This window comes from Muscardinus avellanarius (genome assembly GCF_963383645.1).
Source record: "Muscardinus avellanarius genome assembly, chromosome: 10".
Lineage (NCBI taxonomy): Eukaryota > Metazoa > Chordata > Mammalia > Rodentia > Gliridae > Muscardinus > Muscardinus avellanarius.
The window spans coordinates 74,696,020-74,710,569 of NC_137796.1; the positions used below are offsets into that span (position 1 = coordinate 74,696,020).

The 14,550-nt window shown below is 50.6% G+C and overlaps 1 protein-coding gene across 3 annotated transcripts in view; it reads left to right on the forward strand.

Moving 5' to 3' along the window:
* Positions 1-369: 369 nt before the first annotated feature.
* Positions 370-14,550, forward strand: part of TNRC18 (trinucleotide repeat containing 18) — a gene marked incomplete at both ends in the record, with an annotated part of 95,690 nt that continues 81,509 nt past the window's right edge. For all 3 annotated transcript variants that reach the window (XM_080704185.1, XM_080704186.1, XM_080704187.1), the window contains one exon: positions 370-556. In XM_080704185.1, coding sequence (XP_080560311.1) covers positions 370-556 — 187 coding nt within the window. The remainder of the gene's footprint in view (positions 557-14,550) is intronic.

Below are 14,550 nucleotides of genomic sequence, written 5' to 3' on the forward strand. Positions count from 1 at the left end.
CTCCCGGTACCATTCCTGGCCACCAGATCTGCAGCCCCCGATGCCCAAAGGCGAAGCCACTTTCTGAAACTCGGGTCTTTATTTTTTTTTCCCTTTTTCTTTTTTCCCATCGGTGTCTTCCGCGTCTCGTCTCCTCTCCCCGCCAAGACGCCGTGTGCGCCTCCTCGCGCTGCTCCGCACCGCCGGCCGTCCGCGCGCCCCGGGCCGCGGGGCCCTCGCCGAGCGCAAGCCCCGCTGGCCGCCGCCATGCCCGCCGCGGAGCCCCCGCCGCCCGAGGACTCTGGGACTACGTCGAGGCCGAACTTTTAGGTCCCACTGAGCGAGGCCCGCGGGCCGGGTGGGGGGCTGGCCGCGGCACTCCCGCGGAGGATGGATGGCCGAGACTTCGGGCCCCAGCGGTCCGTGCACGGCCCCCCGCCGCCCCTGCTGTCCGGCTTGGCCATGGACGGCCACCGCGTGGGCGCGGCCACTGCCGGACGCTTGCCTGCCTCGGGCTTGCCCGGCCCTCTGCCGCCCGGAAAATACATGACCGGCCTCAACCTCCACCCGCACCCGGGTAAGTGCCCCGCGCCGCGCCGGCCCCCTCCCGCCGTCCTGGGACCCTGGGGAGGGAGCCCCAGGAATTTGTGCTCGGCGGGGGCCGGGCCCCTGGGCTCCTTCCTCCCCCTCGGCCGGTCCACGGGTGCGGCCGGGCTCCGCTCTCAGGACCGGGGGAGCCGGGCACAGGCCACTCCGCCGCCGGCCCCGTGCGCCCGACCCTCGGCAGGACCAAGCGTTTGCCAAAATCGGAGTCACCCGGGGCGATTCCAGCCCTCCGGCCCCTGCGGCCCGCGCCTGGGATGAATTTTCGAAATCTGGGCGAGCAATGAGCGAGCCAGCCCCACGCCCCGTGAGACCCCCGCTCCCGGAGCTCGGATCTTTTTCTTGGCGATGCCCTTCCCGGCGCCTTCTGGCCCCGGCCTCTGTCCGGAGCTCCACCACCGGCACCGGACCGGGCCTCGGGGATGTTGAACACGGCGACCCCCCCACCGCTCCGGGACCCTGGCCTCCGGCGGGCCCCCTGGAGCCACCCTCCCCGGGGTAGCGGGGCGGCGGTCCTGGCCCTGGGGACCCTGTTCCACTGCAGGAACCGCGGCGCGGCGGGTGTGCCGAAACCTGGCCGCCGCCATCCCGAGCCTAGGGGAAGGAGGTGGTGCTGGAAGCAGATCCGCAGGGCACGGCGGCTGGGGGAGACCCGGGTCCGACGGGGATCGCGGAGGAGGTGTCCGTGAAGGCCCCTTGGCCACTGCCATTTCCCGAGAGGGCTGCCAGGCGGCCGCGGGGACCGCGCTGGGCGGGCGCCCTGGGGAGGAGGCCGCTCGCCGGCGGAGCGGAGCCGGACTCGGCGGGCAGACCTGCCGGGCCGCCACCGGGGAGACCGGCTGCTGGCCTCTGCGCCTGGCGTTAAGGGGGAAAATCCACTTCTTCAATCTGAAGTTTAGGACTTTAGCGGTTTCCCAGGGAGTCCCCGCTGCTCTCTTGGTCTTTGGAGGAGACACCCTGGCCCCCGAGAGGCCGCCTCGACCTCCCTCCCGGCCCCGCCCGCAGGGCCGCGCTCCTGATTTTCCTTCTCTCTTTGATTTTTCTCCTGTAACTTTTCAGGAGCAGGAGTCGCCGGGACAAAGGGCCTTTGTGAGGCATCGGGCGGGGGAGGGGCGCGCGGAGATCCCCGCCGGCAGGGGTGCGAGGACCAGGATGCCGCCCCAGGCGCGCGTGTGCCCCTTGGGAACTGGGGGCTGCCTTCCGTCCCAAGCTGCTACAAGGGTCAGGGTGTTCTGTGCGCCCTGGCGGAGGACTCCAGAGACTCCCCAGACAGGACTTGGGGGTGGCCTTGGGGTACAAAGGCAGCCCGTGCGATTCCCTAGTGCGCCCTGTGCCCCCGGGTGATGTGTGTGAGTTTGTGTGTGTTTTGGGGGCTCTTTGGGACACTCCGGCCTGGGAATCGGACCTGGGGTCTTCCTAGTTGGTCAGAGCTCTGCTCCCTGCTGGAGGTCTGGTCCTGGCAGAGGCAGAGTTCTCCTGAGACTGGAGAAATAGCCACCACCCGGGTGAGCGCCTATGTGAGCACACGGTGCCAGAATTGTGCCTTTTCCTGGCCGCCCGCGGGCAGTCTGACCGCTTGAGGCCTAGAGGTGAGGACCAGTTGAAAAAAATCAGCTGTTGGTAGCCACGGAGCCCAGTGTCCAGGTCCCTTGTGCCCCCAGATGCCCAACTTCTGCAAGCCCGCAGCTGAGCTGGAGGAAATGGCGGGAAGGCCCACACTAGCCGCCCCACAACCTTGCCCGCCCTAGAGGGAAGAGTGGGGGTATTTTCTCTGGCTGCACCCCATTCCCACTTCCAGCAGTAGTGGGGAGACCTGGACCCCAGACCAACACCCAGAGCCAAGCCCAGGCTAATCCCATTAGCCTGCGTGCCCCATTCACTGGGGTGGGGATGGATTAGAAATTCCTCCACCCAGTGTCTCTCCCACGGGTTCCTTTGTGGGGTACAGGTACTGAATTTCCTCTTCCTGGTGCACCACCTTCTCTCTCCTTTCGCTGTCGGCTCCTTAGGTCTTGCCAGCGTTATCGGCCACATCTTTATTTGTTTATTTTTGTACCAAAACCCCGGAGAAGCTGAGCGATTTGCCCGGGTCACACAGCGAGGGAGGGAGAGGCCATTACCTTTGGACTAGTTCCCATAGAGTTTGGTAGAGCAGCTGCCGCTCAGCCGGCCGCACTCAAGGTGGAATTTCCTAGGTAGAGGGAGTTGCTCCGGAGAGCTCAGGGCTGCAGGGTTCCAGGGAGGTGGGGAGGGGTCTGCATTGAGCCGGGGTGGGGGTCCCCCGGAGAAGATGCTTTTAGCGTTGCAGATCTGGCCAAGGGGTTTGGTCCCTTCTTCTGTAAAAGAGGTGAAATCAAGAATGGAGTTTAGATCAAAGCAAGGGTGGCTTTTCCCTTGTAACCTTGGGTGTTGATAAGAGTTGGACCAGTAAATACTCACAGCCTGGTCAGTGGGATGGACAAATAAATGTCTAGCACCTGGTAGGCAGGACTCTGCTCTGGGATTGGGCGGCCCAGGACCGGGTTGTAGTGCCTTGCAATTAAAGAGCTATTAGCAGGATTTTGCACTGGGTTATTTATTCTCCCTGCCCCCACACCCTGAACTGAATAGGGGGTGGAACCCAGGATCAGGCAAGGAGGCCCTGCACTTTGGCCGGACCAGTGGACAATAGGGGCCTTGGGCCTCGGACAGGGTCCATCAGATCCATCTCTGGAATCCAGCCTGTCAGTCTACTGGGATTGATTTAGAAAGATTAATCAGTTAGGACTGGCTGGTCGTGTGATGGGATCCCAAAGATAAGGGAGATTTGCTTGCGTCCTTCCTCCTCTGGCTACAGGGGACACCTGGGGAAGGTTCTGGAATCCCGGAGGGCCTCTTGGGCCCCTTGGCTCTCGCCTCCTCCTGGCTCTACAGCTCGCCAGCCCGGCATTTTCTTCTTTCCTCACTTATTCATTTACTTAGCAAATAATTTCCCAGCGCTCACTGTGTGCCGGGCTCTCTTGCTCTGGACCTAGGGCTGTGGCCGCGAACCAGACAAGAGTCTTTGCCCTCCTTGGAGCGCACATTCCAGCCAGGCAATAAACACACAAATCATGGGAGGAAATCATCCTAAATAGGGACACAGGCCACAAAGAAAAATGCAGCGGGTCTGGGCCAGCCCGAGAGTGAGGGTGGGGTCAGAGGGCCTGACCGCAGCCATGGAAGGAGCTGTCCTTTTTTTTGTGTGTGAAGGGCCGTGGAGTGCCACGGGGGTGGTGGCACAGAGCAGAGAGCGGGGCGGAGAGGGGAGAGCGGTGGACGGAGAGGCCGGTGGGAGAGAGATGGGGGAGGCGGAGCGAGCGTGCTGTCCCTGGTGGATGGCCAGCGGGTTATGAGGGCTTGGAATTTTAAACCGCCTGGAGGGATGCAAGCAGAGGGACAGTTTACTGAACTGGTCCGGACTCTTCACAAATGTCAGTGGTATGCAAGACAAAGGGAGGCTGACAACTGTTCCTGATTAAAAGACACTGAAAGAACCAACAACGAAAGGCCCTCCCTCGCATCTTGGATTGAGGAAGAAATCGCTTTTAAAAAATGCACGGGGACAACTGATGGAATTGGAATATGGACTGTAGATGAACTGGTAGCATCTAATCAATATTATGTTCCACAAAGTTGATAACTGCTATGGTTACATGAGAGAGTCCTTGTTCTCAGGGAGCAGAAAGAATGCCGGACCATTGAGGGGCGAGGGGCGCCATGTCCGCAACTTATTCTTGAAAAAAAATGTCACTTGGATTAAAAAAAAATGTCACTTGGATACAAATCCATGTATGGATAGGGAAGATGATGATACATCAAATAACACAAATGCCCATGTCGAGGGGGGCCTGCCTGTCATCCCAGTACTGCGGAGGCTGAGACAGGAGGATCGCAGGTTTGCGCCAGCCTCAGCAACCTGGCAAGACCCTGTTTTAACAAAAACAAAACGGGTTGGGGGGGGGTGCACCTCTGAGTTAGAATGCCTCTGGGTTCAACCCCCAATACCTGCCCTTCCCCCAAAAAAAACAATCCCACAGAAAGCAGTGTGCCTTTGTCAGACCTGCTGAAGGTCATATGGTAGTTCAATGTAATACTTCAAACTTTTCTGCAAGTCTGAAAATATCCCAAAGCAAACATTAAAAGTAATTCAGTTGGTTGCAGGCCAGAGACCGGCGTGCAAGAAGGGGAGTGGGGCTACTGGTGGGTGTGAGGAGCCATTTGGGGGTGATGGTGACTTGGAATTGAGGCTGGAGGTGGCCAGGGCTCAGGTGGCTTGTGGAAGTGGGGCTGCTTCTCAGATATGGACTGGGACAATGATCGGAAGGAGCTCTGGGTTTTGTTGGGAGCTGCTTGTGGAGGGGTGGATGGGAAGAACAGTCTGGGGGCAGGGTCAAGGGGCAGGCGGGCCAGCCCAGCTTCTTTCTTTTTCTGGTACTGAAGATTGAGCCCCGGGGCATTCTACCTCCAAGCTTCACTCCCAGGATTATTTATTTATTTTTGAAAGGGGGGTCTCACTAGGCTGATGAAAGTCTCACTACTTACAGAAGCTTTTCTTAAACCCACGATTCTCCCATCTCAGCCTCCCAAGTTCTAACATTGTAGGCCTAGGCCATCATGCCCGGCCCCACCCACCTTTTAAGGGGACCTGTTCTCTGGTCAGGTCCTGGGCTTCTCCAGGGTGTGTTGGAGTCCTGTCCAGCAATTGGTCAGGCTCCTTTTATTTCATTTTTTTGCAGCACTGGGAATCGAATACAGGGGCATTCTACCTCCGAGCTATATCCCCAGCCCTATTTTTTTTTTTTTATCATTTACTTATTATTTATTTATTGGCAGTACTGGGGATGGAACCCAGGGGCATTTTACCTCTGAGCTACACCCACAGCCCTATTTTTTCTTTATTTTCTTTTTTTTCCCTTTCCTTTCCTTTTCTTTTTAGTGGTGCTGGGGATGTAACCCAGGGGCATTCTACCTCTGAGCTACACCCCCAGTCCTATTTTTTATTCTTTATTTGAAACAGGGTTTCACTGAGTGGCTGAGAGCCTCAGTAAGTAGCCAAAGTTGACTTTGAACCTACGTAATCCTTTTGTGTCAGCCTCCCAAGTACTGGGATTATAAGCATGTGCCATGACACCCGGCTTGTCTTTATTTATTTTGCGGATCTGGGGATGGAACCCAGGGGCTTTTCTACCTCTGAGCTACACCCCCTGCCCTATTTTTTATTCTTTATTTTGAGACAGGGTCTCACTAAGTTGCAGAGGGCTTCATTAAGTAGCTGAGGCTGTCCAGGAACTGGGATTTCCAGTCTCAGACTCCCAAATGCTGGGATTACAAGCATGCACCACCACGCCTGGCTTATTCTTTATTTTTATTTTTTCATTTTATTTATTTTTTGTGGTACTGGGGGTGGAACTCAGGGGCTTTTCTACCTCCGAGCTGTACTCCCAGACCTATTTTATACTTTATTTGGAAAAAGAGTCTCACTAAGTTGTTGAGAACCTTACTAAGTAGCTGAGGCTGGCTTTGAACCTGTGTGATCCTCCTGTCTCAGCCTCCCAAGTGCTGGGATTACAAGGGTGCGCCACCACGCACAGCTTTATCCTTTATTTTGAAACTAAAATGCAGAGGGCCTCACTAAGTATCTGAGGCTGGCTGCAAACCTGTGGTCCTCCTGTCTCAGCCTCCCAAGTACTTGGATTACAAGTGAACCACCACACCTTACTAGGGTCCTTTTATTCATTTCTTGCTACTAGCATTTGTCATTGGACCCAGGGACGTTCTGCCTCAGAACCCCTACCCCCTATTTTATTTGTTTTTACTTTGATATGGTCTCACTAAGTTATTGAGGCTGACCTCAAGTTTGCAGTCTGTCTCAGCCTCCCAAAGTCTTGTGATAAGAGACGGGCGCTACTAAACTTGTTTTGGGGGCCTTTTTCCTGCCACCCCCCACCCCGCCCCCAGTGCTAGGGATTGAACTCAGGGCCTAGCACATGCTAGCGCATGCTCTGCCTAGTGACACAGGGCAAGGGTCTTGATAGCACCTGTTGCCTTCAGAGGCCCAGCATCTGACTTTGGAGGTTGAAAAGTCACCAGGTGAGCTGGGCGTGGTGGCCCAGGCCTGTAATCCTAGTCCTTGGGAGGCTGTGACAGGAGGATCACAGGTTGGAAGCCAGCCTCAGCAAATTAGTGAGACCCTATTCCCAAGTAAAAACTAAAAAGGGTTGGGGGAGGGTGTAGCTCAGAAATAGAATGCCTCTGGGTTCCAATCCCAGTACCAAAAAATAAATTAATAACCAAAAAAAGGTAAAACAAAGGTCACCAAGTGGCAGCCACTCAAGCTCCCAGATGAATGTACCTTCCATGGTATAAAAGGGTCTTCTTGGGCTAATGAAACTGATGGGCCCTTAGCTCAGAAACACACCAGAACACAAAAATCTGGTGCACACACCCTTGCTAACAATTTCACACATTTCTGAGCGTGAGCATGCTGACGCACCTAACCTACACTCCGTGATTACACAACAGCTGTGTGGGTAGGCAGGTTGGTCTGGGGGCTGAGGTTTATGTCTGACGATTTTGAGAACCTCCGTGTTCTCATCTATAAAGCGGGTTCACTGACCGTATTGAATTCGTGTGGTGGTTGTGAGGTCGGAGGGAGCAAGCACAGGCCAGGTAGGTGCCTCGCTCAGGTACAGGCCTCTGTACAAGTCACAGCAAAAGTGATTGCTGTAATTACAGGGATCATTAGCTCATGACTCACAAATCCCCAGGCTGGGCCAGACCTCTCCCAGGGCCTCGGGAATTGTGCATGAAAATTCTCTCTAGCAGGGGAAGTCTCTAAGATTCAAGGCTCCCAACTTCAGCTCATTTTTTTCTTTCTCTTTTTTTTTTGGTAGTGGGCGTGGAACCCAGGGTCTTGCACATGCTAAGCACACACACTACTACTGAGTTACACCCACTTCTCATTGTTTTTTTTTGTTTTTTTGCAGTGATAAGGATTGAACTCAGGGCCATTCTACCTCTGAGCTATACTCCAGCCTTATTATTATTATTGTTGTTGTTGTTATTGTTATTTTATTTTTTTTTGCGGTACTGGGGATTTCATCGAGGGACATTCTATCTCTGAGCTACATCCCCATTCCTCCCTCCCACTCTCTCTCTCTCTCTCTTTTTTTTTTCTTTTCAGTACTGGGGATGGAACCCAGGGGCAATCTACCTCCGACTTATACTCCCAGCCCTATATTTTTTTAAATTTTTATTTATTTATTTATTTTTGTGGTACTGAGGGTGGAACCCAGGGGCTTTTCTACCTCTGGGCTATACTCCCAGACCTATTTTATATTTTATTTGGAAACAGGGTCTCACTGAGTTGTTAAGAGCCTCAGTAGCTGAGGCTGGCTTCGAACCTATGTGATCCTCCTGTCTCAGCCTACCAAGCTCAGGGATTACAGGGGTGTGCCACCACGCCCAGCTTTTATTCTTTATTTTGAAAAAGGATCTCAGTAAGTTGTGGAGGACCTCACTAAGTAGCTGAGGCTGGCCTGGAACCTTTTATCCTCCTGTCTCAGCTTCCCAAGTATTGGGATTACACGGGTGCGCCACCACGCCCGAGTCTATTGTTTATATTTTATTCTTTTTGGCATAATAGCTAGACTGTATAATGTTGCCATCTTAAGTGGTTCAGTTAATTGAGTTTTTAGAAAATGAACACATCCTATAACTGCCAGCCCGCTCAGGCCATTTCTAGCCCTTCTGTGGGGTTCCCATTGCCCTCTTTGGGCTAGCACCCTCCTCCAGTCCCCAATCATTCCTATTTCTAGTGCCATAGTTTTGTTTCTTCTCGAGGTTTCTATGAATGAAGCTACACAGCTCACCTTCCTTTATTTCTGGCTGCTTTTACTCAACATGGCATCTGTGAGCTTCATCCACACTGCAGGATGTAGCAGGAATTTGCAGTTTCTTACTGCTGTATAGTATTCCACTCTATGAACGTGGCATAATCTACCTACTTCCCTGTTGATGAGTATTTAGTTTCCTGTGAGTAATGCTATGAACTTGTCTTTTGAGCACGTATATACACGTTTCTTTGGACGTATACCTCAGAGTGGAATTGTGGGGCAAATACTATGTAAGGCCGTGGCCTCCGCCATAGTAGCTGTAGGATATGCAGGGGTTGTGCTGTTTGGCATCCTCAGTAGTTCCAAACCAGTTTCAGCAGCTTCCTGTCTTTACTTACATTAAGAGATTATCAATTTAAGCCGGGCGTGGTGGCGCACACTTGTAATCCCAGCATTCTGGAGGTTGAGACCTGAGGATTGCGGTTCGCGGACAGCCTCAGCTACTACTTAGGCCCTTCACAACTCAGTGAGACCTGGTTTCAAAATAAAGAATTAAAAAATAGGGCAGGGGGTGTAGCTCAGAGGTCGAATACCCCTTGGTTCCATCCCCAGACCCGCAAAAAAAAAAAAAAAAAAAAAAAAAGAGCTTAGCAGTTTAAGCCCTGCCTGTTCTGGTGAGCACGTATTGGTATTCAATAGTGTGTGCATTTAAAAAATGTTTTTCCTGCTGGGCGTGGTGGCGCACGCTTGTAATCCCAGCATTCCGGAGGCTGAGACTGGAGGATCACGGTTCGCAGACAGCCTCAACTACTTAGTGAGGCCCTGTCTCAGAATAAAGAATAAAAAATAGGGCAGGGGATGTAGCTCGGAGGTAGAATGCCCCTGGGTTCCATTCCCAGGCACCCCCCCCTCCACACACACACACAAAATGTTTTTCCTGCTGGTTATGGTGGCACAAGCCTGTAATCCCAGTACTTGGGAGGCTAAGACTGTAGGATTGCAGGTTCAAGGACAGCTGCGGCAACCTAATGAGGCCCTATTTCCAAATAAGAAATAAAAAATTGGGCTGGGAGGTATAGCCTATTTCCAGCCTCCAGGGGGGGGGGAAAGTATATATATTTATGTTTTATGCCTAATATCCATTTTTTTAAAATTGTGGTACTGGGGATTGAAAACTGGCATTTTTACCTCCGAGCTACATGTACCCCAGCCCTATTTTTTTTTTTTTTTTTTTTGGTGGTACTGGGGTTCCTGGAATCCCTTCTACCTCTGGGCTACACTCCCAGACCTATTTTTATACTTTTTTATTTTTGGAAACAGGGTCTCTTAAGCCAGCGTGGCTGGCTTCGAACCTGCGCGATCCTCCTGTCTCCACCTCCCAAGCACGGGATTACAAGCGTGCGCCACCACGCCCGGCTATTTTTTTGTTGTTGTTGTTTTGAAACAGGGTCTCACTAAGTTATTGAGGGTCTTGATAATTTGCTGAAGCTGGCCTCAAACCCAGGATCCTCTTGTCTCAGCTTCCTAAGTACTGGGATAACAGTATTTAGGAAGTACACCTGGCTTAATTGCATTTAAAATGAAAGTTGCACAGGGCAGGGGGTATAGCTAAGTATGTACAGTGCAGGGTTCAATCCCCAGTGCTGTAGGGTGGAAAACAAGGAAAAGAGTTACACATCATTTAAAAATTCAAACAGTGTTGGCAGGATTCTAAAGAAAATGAGCAAGTCCCAGTCTCATCTCTCCTCATTCCTCATTTCTATTTTTAACACTTGGCTGTTTCCTCCGTATTTTCTAAGTAATTACTTGCTTCCACTGCTGGTTAGGTTGTTGTTTTTTTTTTTTAGATTCTGCACTGACTTTTACTATGGAAGAGGAGGATTTTGCATAGATCGCCCAACTCTAAATCCTAACTCCCTGCCGGGCATGATGGCGCACACTTGTCATCCAGTACTTGGGAGGCTGAGACAGGAGGATCACAGGTTGAAGCCAGCCTCAGCTACTTAAGCCCTCTGCAACTTAATGAGACCCTGTTTCAAAATAAAGAATGAAAAGTAGGGCTGGAGGTGTAGCACAGAGGTAGATCCCCCTGGGTTCAATCCCCAGTACCACCACACACAAAAAAAGAAAAACTGTCATATAATAAGCACTTAGTAAATGTTTATCTTTATGATTATTGCTATTACTCCTTCCCCAATTTTATTGTACCATCCTCCTAATATAGGTGAAACACAATTTTATTTAAGCCAGTTTTATTTTTATGGCTTTGTAAATATTATTTGAAGTTGGGTGTGGTGGCACACTCTTGTAATTCCAGTATTTGGGAGGCTGAGAAAGGAGGATCATAGGTTCGCAGCCAGCCTCAGCTTAGTGAAGCTTTCACAACTCAGTGAGACCCTGATTCAAAATAAAAAATAGTGCTGGCTGGGTGTGGTGGTGCATGCTTGTAATCCCAGCATTTGGGAGGCTGGGACAGGTTCACGGCCAGTCTCAGTTCTTTACAGAGGCCTTCTGCAATTTAGTGAGACCCTGTTTCAAAGTAAAAATAAAAAATAGGAGCTGGGTGTCGTGGTGCATGCTTGTAATCCCAGCATTCAGGAGGCTGAGACAGGACAGCCTCAGCTATTTAGTGAGGTTCTTTGCAACTCAGTGAGACCTTGTTTCAAAATAAATAATAAAAAATAGTGCTTGGAGTGTAGCTCGGAGGTAGAATGCCCCTGGGTTCCACCCCCAGTACTGCAAAATAAAAAAGGGGGAAGGAGGGAGATGGACATGGTGGTGCACACCTGTAATCCCAGTGTTAGGGAGGCTGAGACAGGAGGATTGCAGGTTCACAGCCAGCCTCAGCTACTTGGTGAGGCCCTGTTTTAAAATAAAGAATAAAAAAAATAGGGTTGTGGGTATAGCTTGTAGATAGAATGCCCCTGGGTTTAATCCCCAATACCCCCCCCCCCCCGCCCACACACACAGGGATGGGAATGTAGCTCAGAGGTAGAATGCCTCTGGGTTCAAGCCTCAGTACACACACACACACACACACACACACACACACACACACACTTCATTTGAGCCAAGTGGGATAACAAAATTAATTTCTTTATCTTGTAGTTATTAATTGCCTTTTAATTTGTTGAGAGATTGGCTTCCAATCTCCAGGCAGTTGATTTTTTATTTTTTTTCAGTACAGAGAATTGAACCCTGGGGCCTTCCACCTCTGAGCTCTACCCCCAGCCCTATTTTATTTTTTATTTTGAAGCAGGGTCTGGTCTAAGTTGCTAGGGCCTCCCTAAGTTGCTTTAGCTGGACTTGCACCTGTGGTCTTCCTTTCGCACCCTCCTAAGTACTGCGATGACAGGTGTGGGACACCATGCCCACCCGCCCCTTTTTCCCTTGGAGATCTCTTTCCTGGAACTTTCCACTGGTACTTGAGTCTGTTGTAAAGCCATTCTTCAAACCTGCGTGGCCTTTCTACCTTGTGGCCTTTCTACCTTGTGGGATCTGCTATTTCCTGATTTCCATGTCTTCCTGTTTACTGTTTTACTTCCTTGTTTTAGTGGGGCACATCCTATAGTAGCTTTTTTGCATAAAGAGTGCATGGAAGTTGAATCCTTTAAGGCCCTAGTGCGCTTGAAAAATGCTTTTCTTTTTCTTCTGCACTTAAGTGGTATTTTGGAAATAATTTCCCCCTAGGATTTTATTTTGGTGTGGTACTGGGGATTGAACTCAGGGGCGTTCTATCTCCAAGTTATACTCCCAGCCCTATTATTTATTTATTTATTTATTGCGGTACTGAGGATGGAACCCAGGGGCATTCTACCGCTGAGTGACATCCCCAGCCGTATTTTTTATTCTTTATTTTGAAACAGGGTCTCACTGAGTTGCATAGGGCCTAAGTAGTTGAGGCTGTTTGCAAACCTGTGATCCTCCTGTCTCAGCCTTCCAAATGCTGGGATTACAAGCGTGGGCCACCACACGTGGCTTTTATTTTTATTTTGAAACAGGGTCTTGCTAGGTTGATGAGAATCTCACTACTTGCTGAAGCTGTCCTTGAATATGTGATTCTCCTGTCTCAGCCTCCCAAGTACTGGGATTACAGGTATGTGCCACCATGCCTGGCTTCCTCCTAGGATTTGAATAGCCTGTATGACTAATCTTCCACATTACAGTGTTAATAATTTTTTTTGCAGTACTTGGGATGGAGCCCAGGGCATTGTACCTTCGAGCTATACCCTCAGCACTATTTTTTACTCTTTTTTTTTCTTTCTTTTCTTTTCTTCCTGGTACTAGAATGGAACCTAGGAGCATTATGCCCCTGAGCTACACCCCTAGCCCTGTTTTTTATTCTTTATTTTGAAACAGGGTCTAAGTTGCCGAGGGCCTCACTAAGTAGCTGAGGCTGGCCATGAACCATGATCCTCCTGTCTTAGCCTTTCTCATCGTGTTGTTTTGAAATTTCATGTTGAAGCCTGTGGAATGAGCCCTTTTATGGCCACATCCGTCTGGAAATTTAAATTTTTCATATCATTTTTTTTCTTTTTGTGGTATTGGGAATTGAACCCAGGTGTGCTCTACCACTGAGCTACATCCCCCTCCCCCTTTGTGGTACTGAGGATTGGATCTAGGGACATTCTACCTCGGAGGAGCTACACCTCTAGGCCTATTTTTTTATTCTTTATTTTGAGAATAAAGATTGTGGCTGAGAACTACAATCTTCCTGTCTCAGCCTGCAGGGATTACAAGCCTGCGCCACCACGCCCAGTTGATACACTAATTTTTACTGCTTGAATGATTTGGGACTGAACCCAAGGGCGCCTGAGCCACACCCCCAGCCATATTTTATTAGTTTGAAACAGGGTCTCGGTAGGTTGCTGAGAGCCTTGCTACCTTGTTGAGACTGTCCTTCTACCTACAATCCTCCTGTCTCATCCTTCCAAGTACTGGAATGACAAGCCTGTACCACCACTCCCACTGATTGAATGATATTAATTCCAGTTTTTTCCTGTAAGTCTCTTTCCCTATTTGTCTTTCTTGTGGGAAATTCCAGTAAGCACCTGCTGATTGATTCTCAGGTGTCTCATTGTATTTAAGAGAAGCATTAAAAAGCAGGTGGGTCTCAGATGCAGGGGTGGAGCTTTCTGGCAATTGAACTTCCTGAATGTTTGTCTCTGTAAAAACGTTTTGTAAACTAGGCGAGGTGGAGGTGGCACCCACTCCTAATCCCAGTACTTGGGAGGCTGAGATGGGAGGATTGTAGGTTCGCAGCCAGCCTCAGTTACTTAATGAAGTAACTGTTTCAAAATAAAGAATAAAAGCCAGGCGTGGTGGTGCAGGCTTGTAATCTCTGCGCTTGGGAGGCTGAGACAGGAGGATCGGGCAGGTTCGAAGCCAGCTTCGCTGTCTTAAGAGACCCTGTTTCCAAATAAAAATATAAAAAATAGGTGTCTGGGAGTGTAGCCAGAAGGTAGAAGGGTTTCCAGGAACTCCAATACCACAAAGAAAAAAATAAAAAAAATAAGAAAATAGGGCTTGAGCCAGGCATGGTGGTGCTTGCTTGTAATTCTCCGCTTGGGAGGTGGAGACTGGAAGATCGCACAGGTTCGAAACCAGCTCACTGGCTTAAGGGACTCTATTTCCAAATAAAAAATATAAAAATAGGTCTGGGAGTGTAGCCCCGAGGTAGAAGGGTTCCATCCCCAGTACCCCCCGCCCCCAAAACACACACACTAAATAGGGCTTGGGATGTAGCTCAAGTAGAATGACCCTGGGTTCCATCTCTAGTACTGCAAAAGAAAAACAGAAGAGAGTTTTGCTAGGTTGGATTATTTCTTGATTTCCCTTTCAGGCGTTAAGTGTCAATTTTCCCCACTCTTCTACCTTGCTTTTTCTGCTTCCAAACTTGTGGAAGTCCCCTTTCTACTTCTCTCCTTCTTCTCTCCTTCTTAAGCCCCATGGTTGTAATGTTTGTGCGATTATGGCTTTGGGGAAAGGATTTCTCAGTGTACAACCTTGGGCTGGGTTTTACACCCTCCAGGTTCCAGCCCCCATTTCTCCAGAGGCTGGTGTTGAGGAGGCCGCCCTCCTCCTGCCTTCCCCATCCCACCACCTCCCGGAT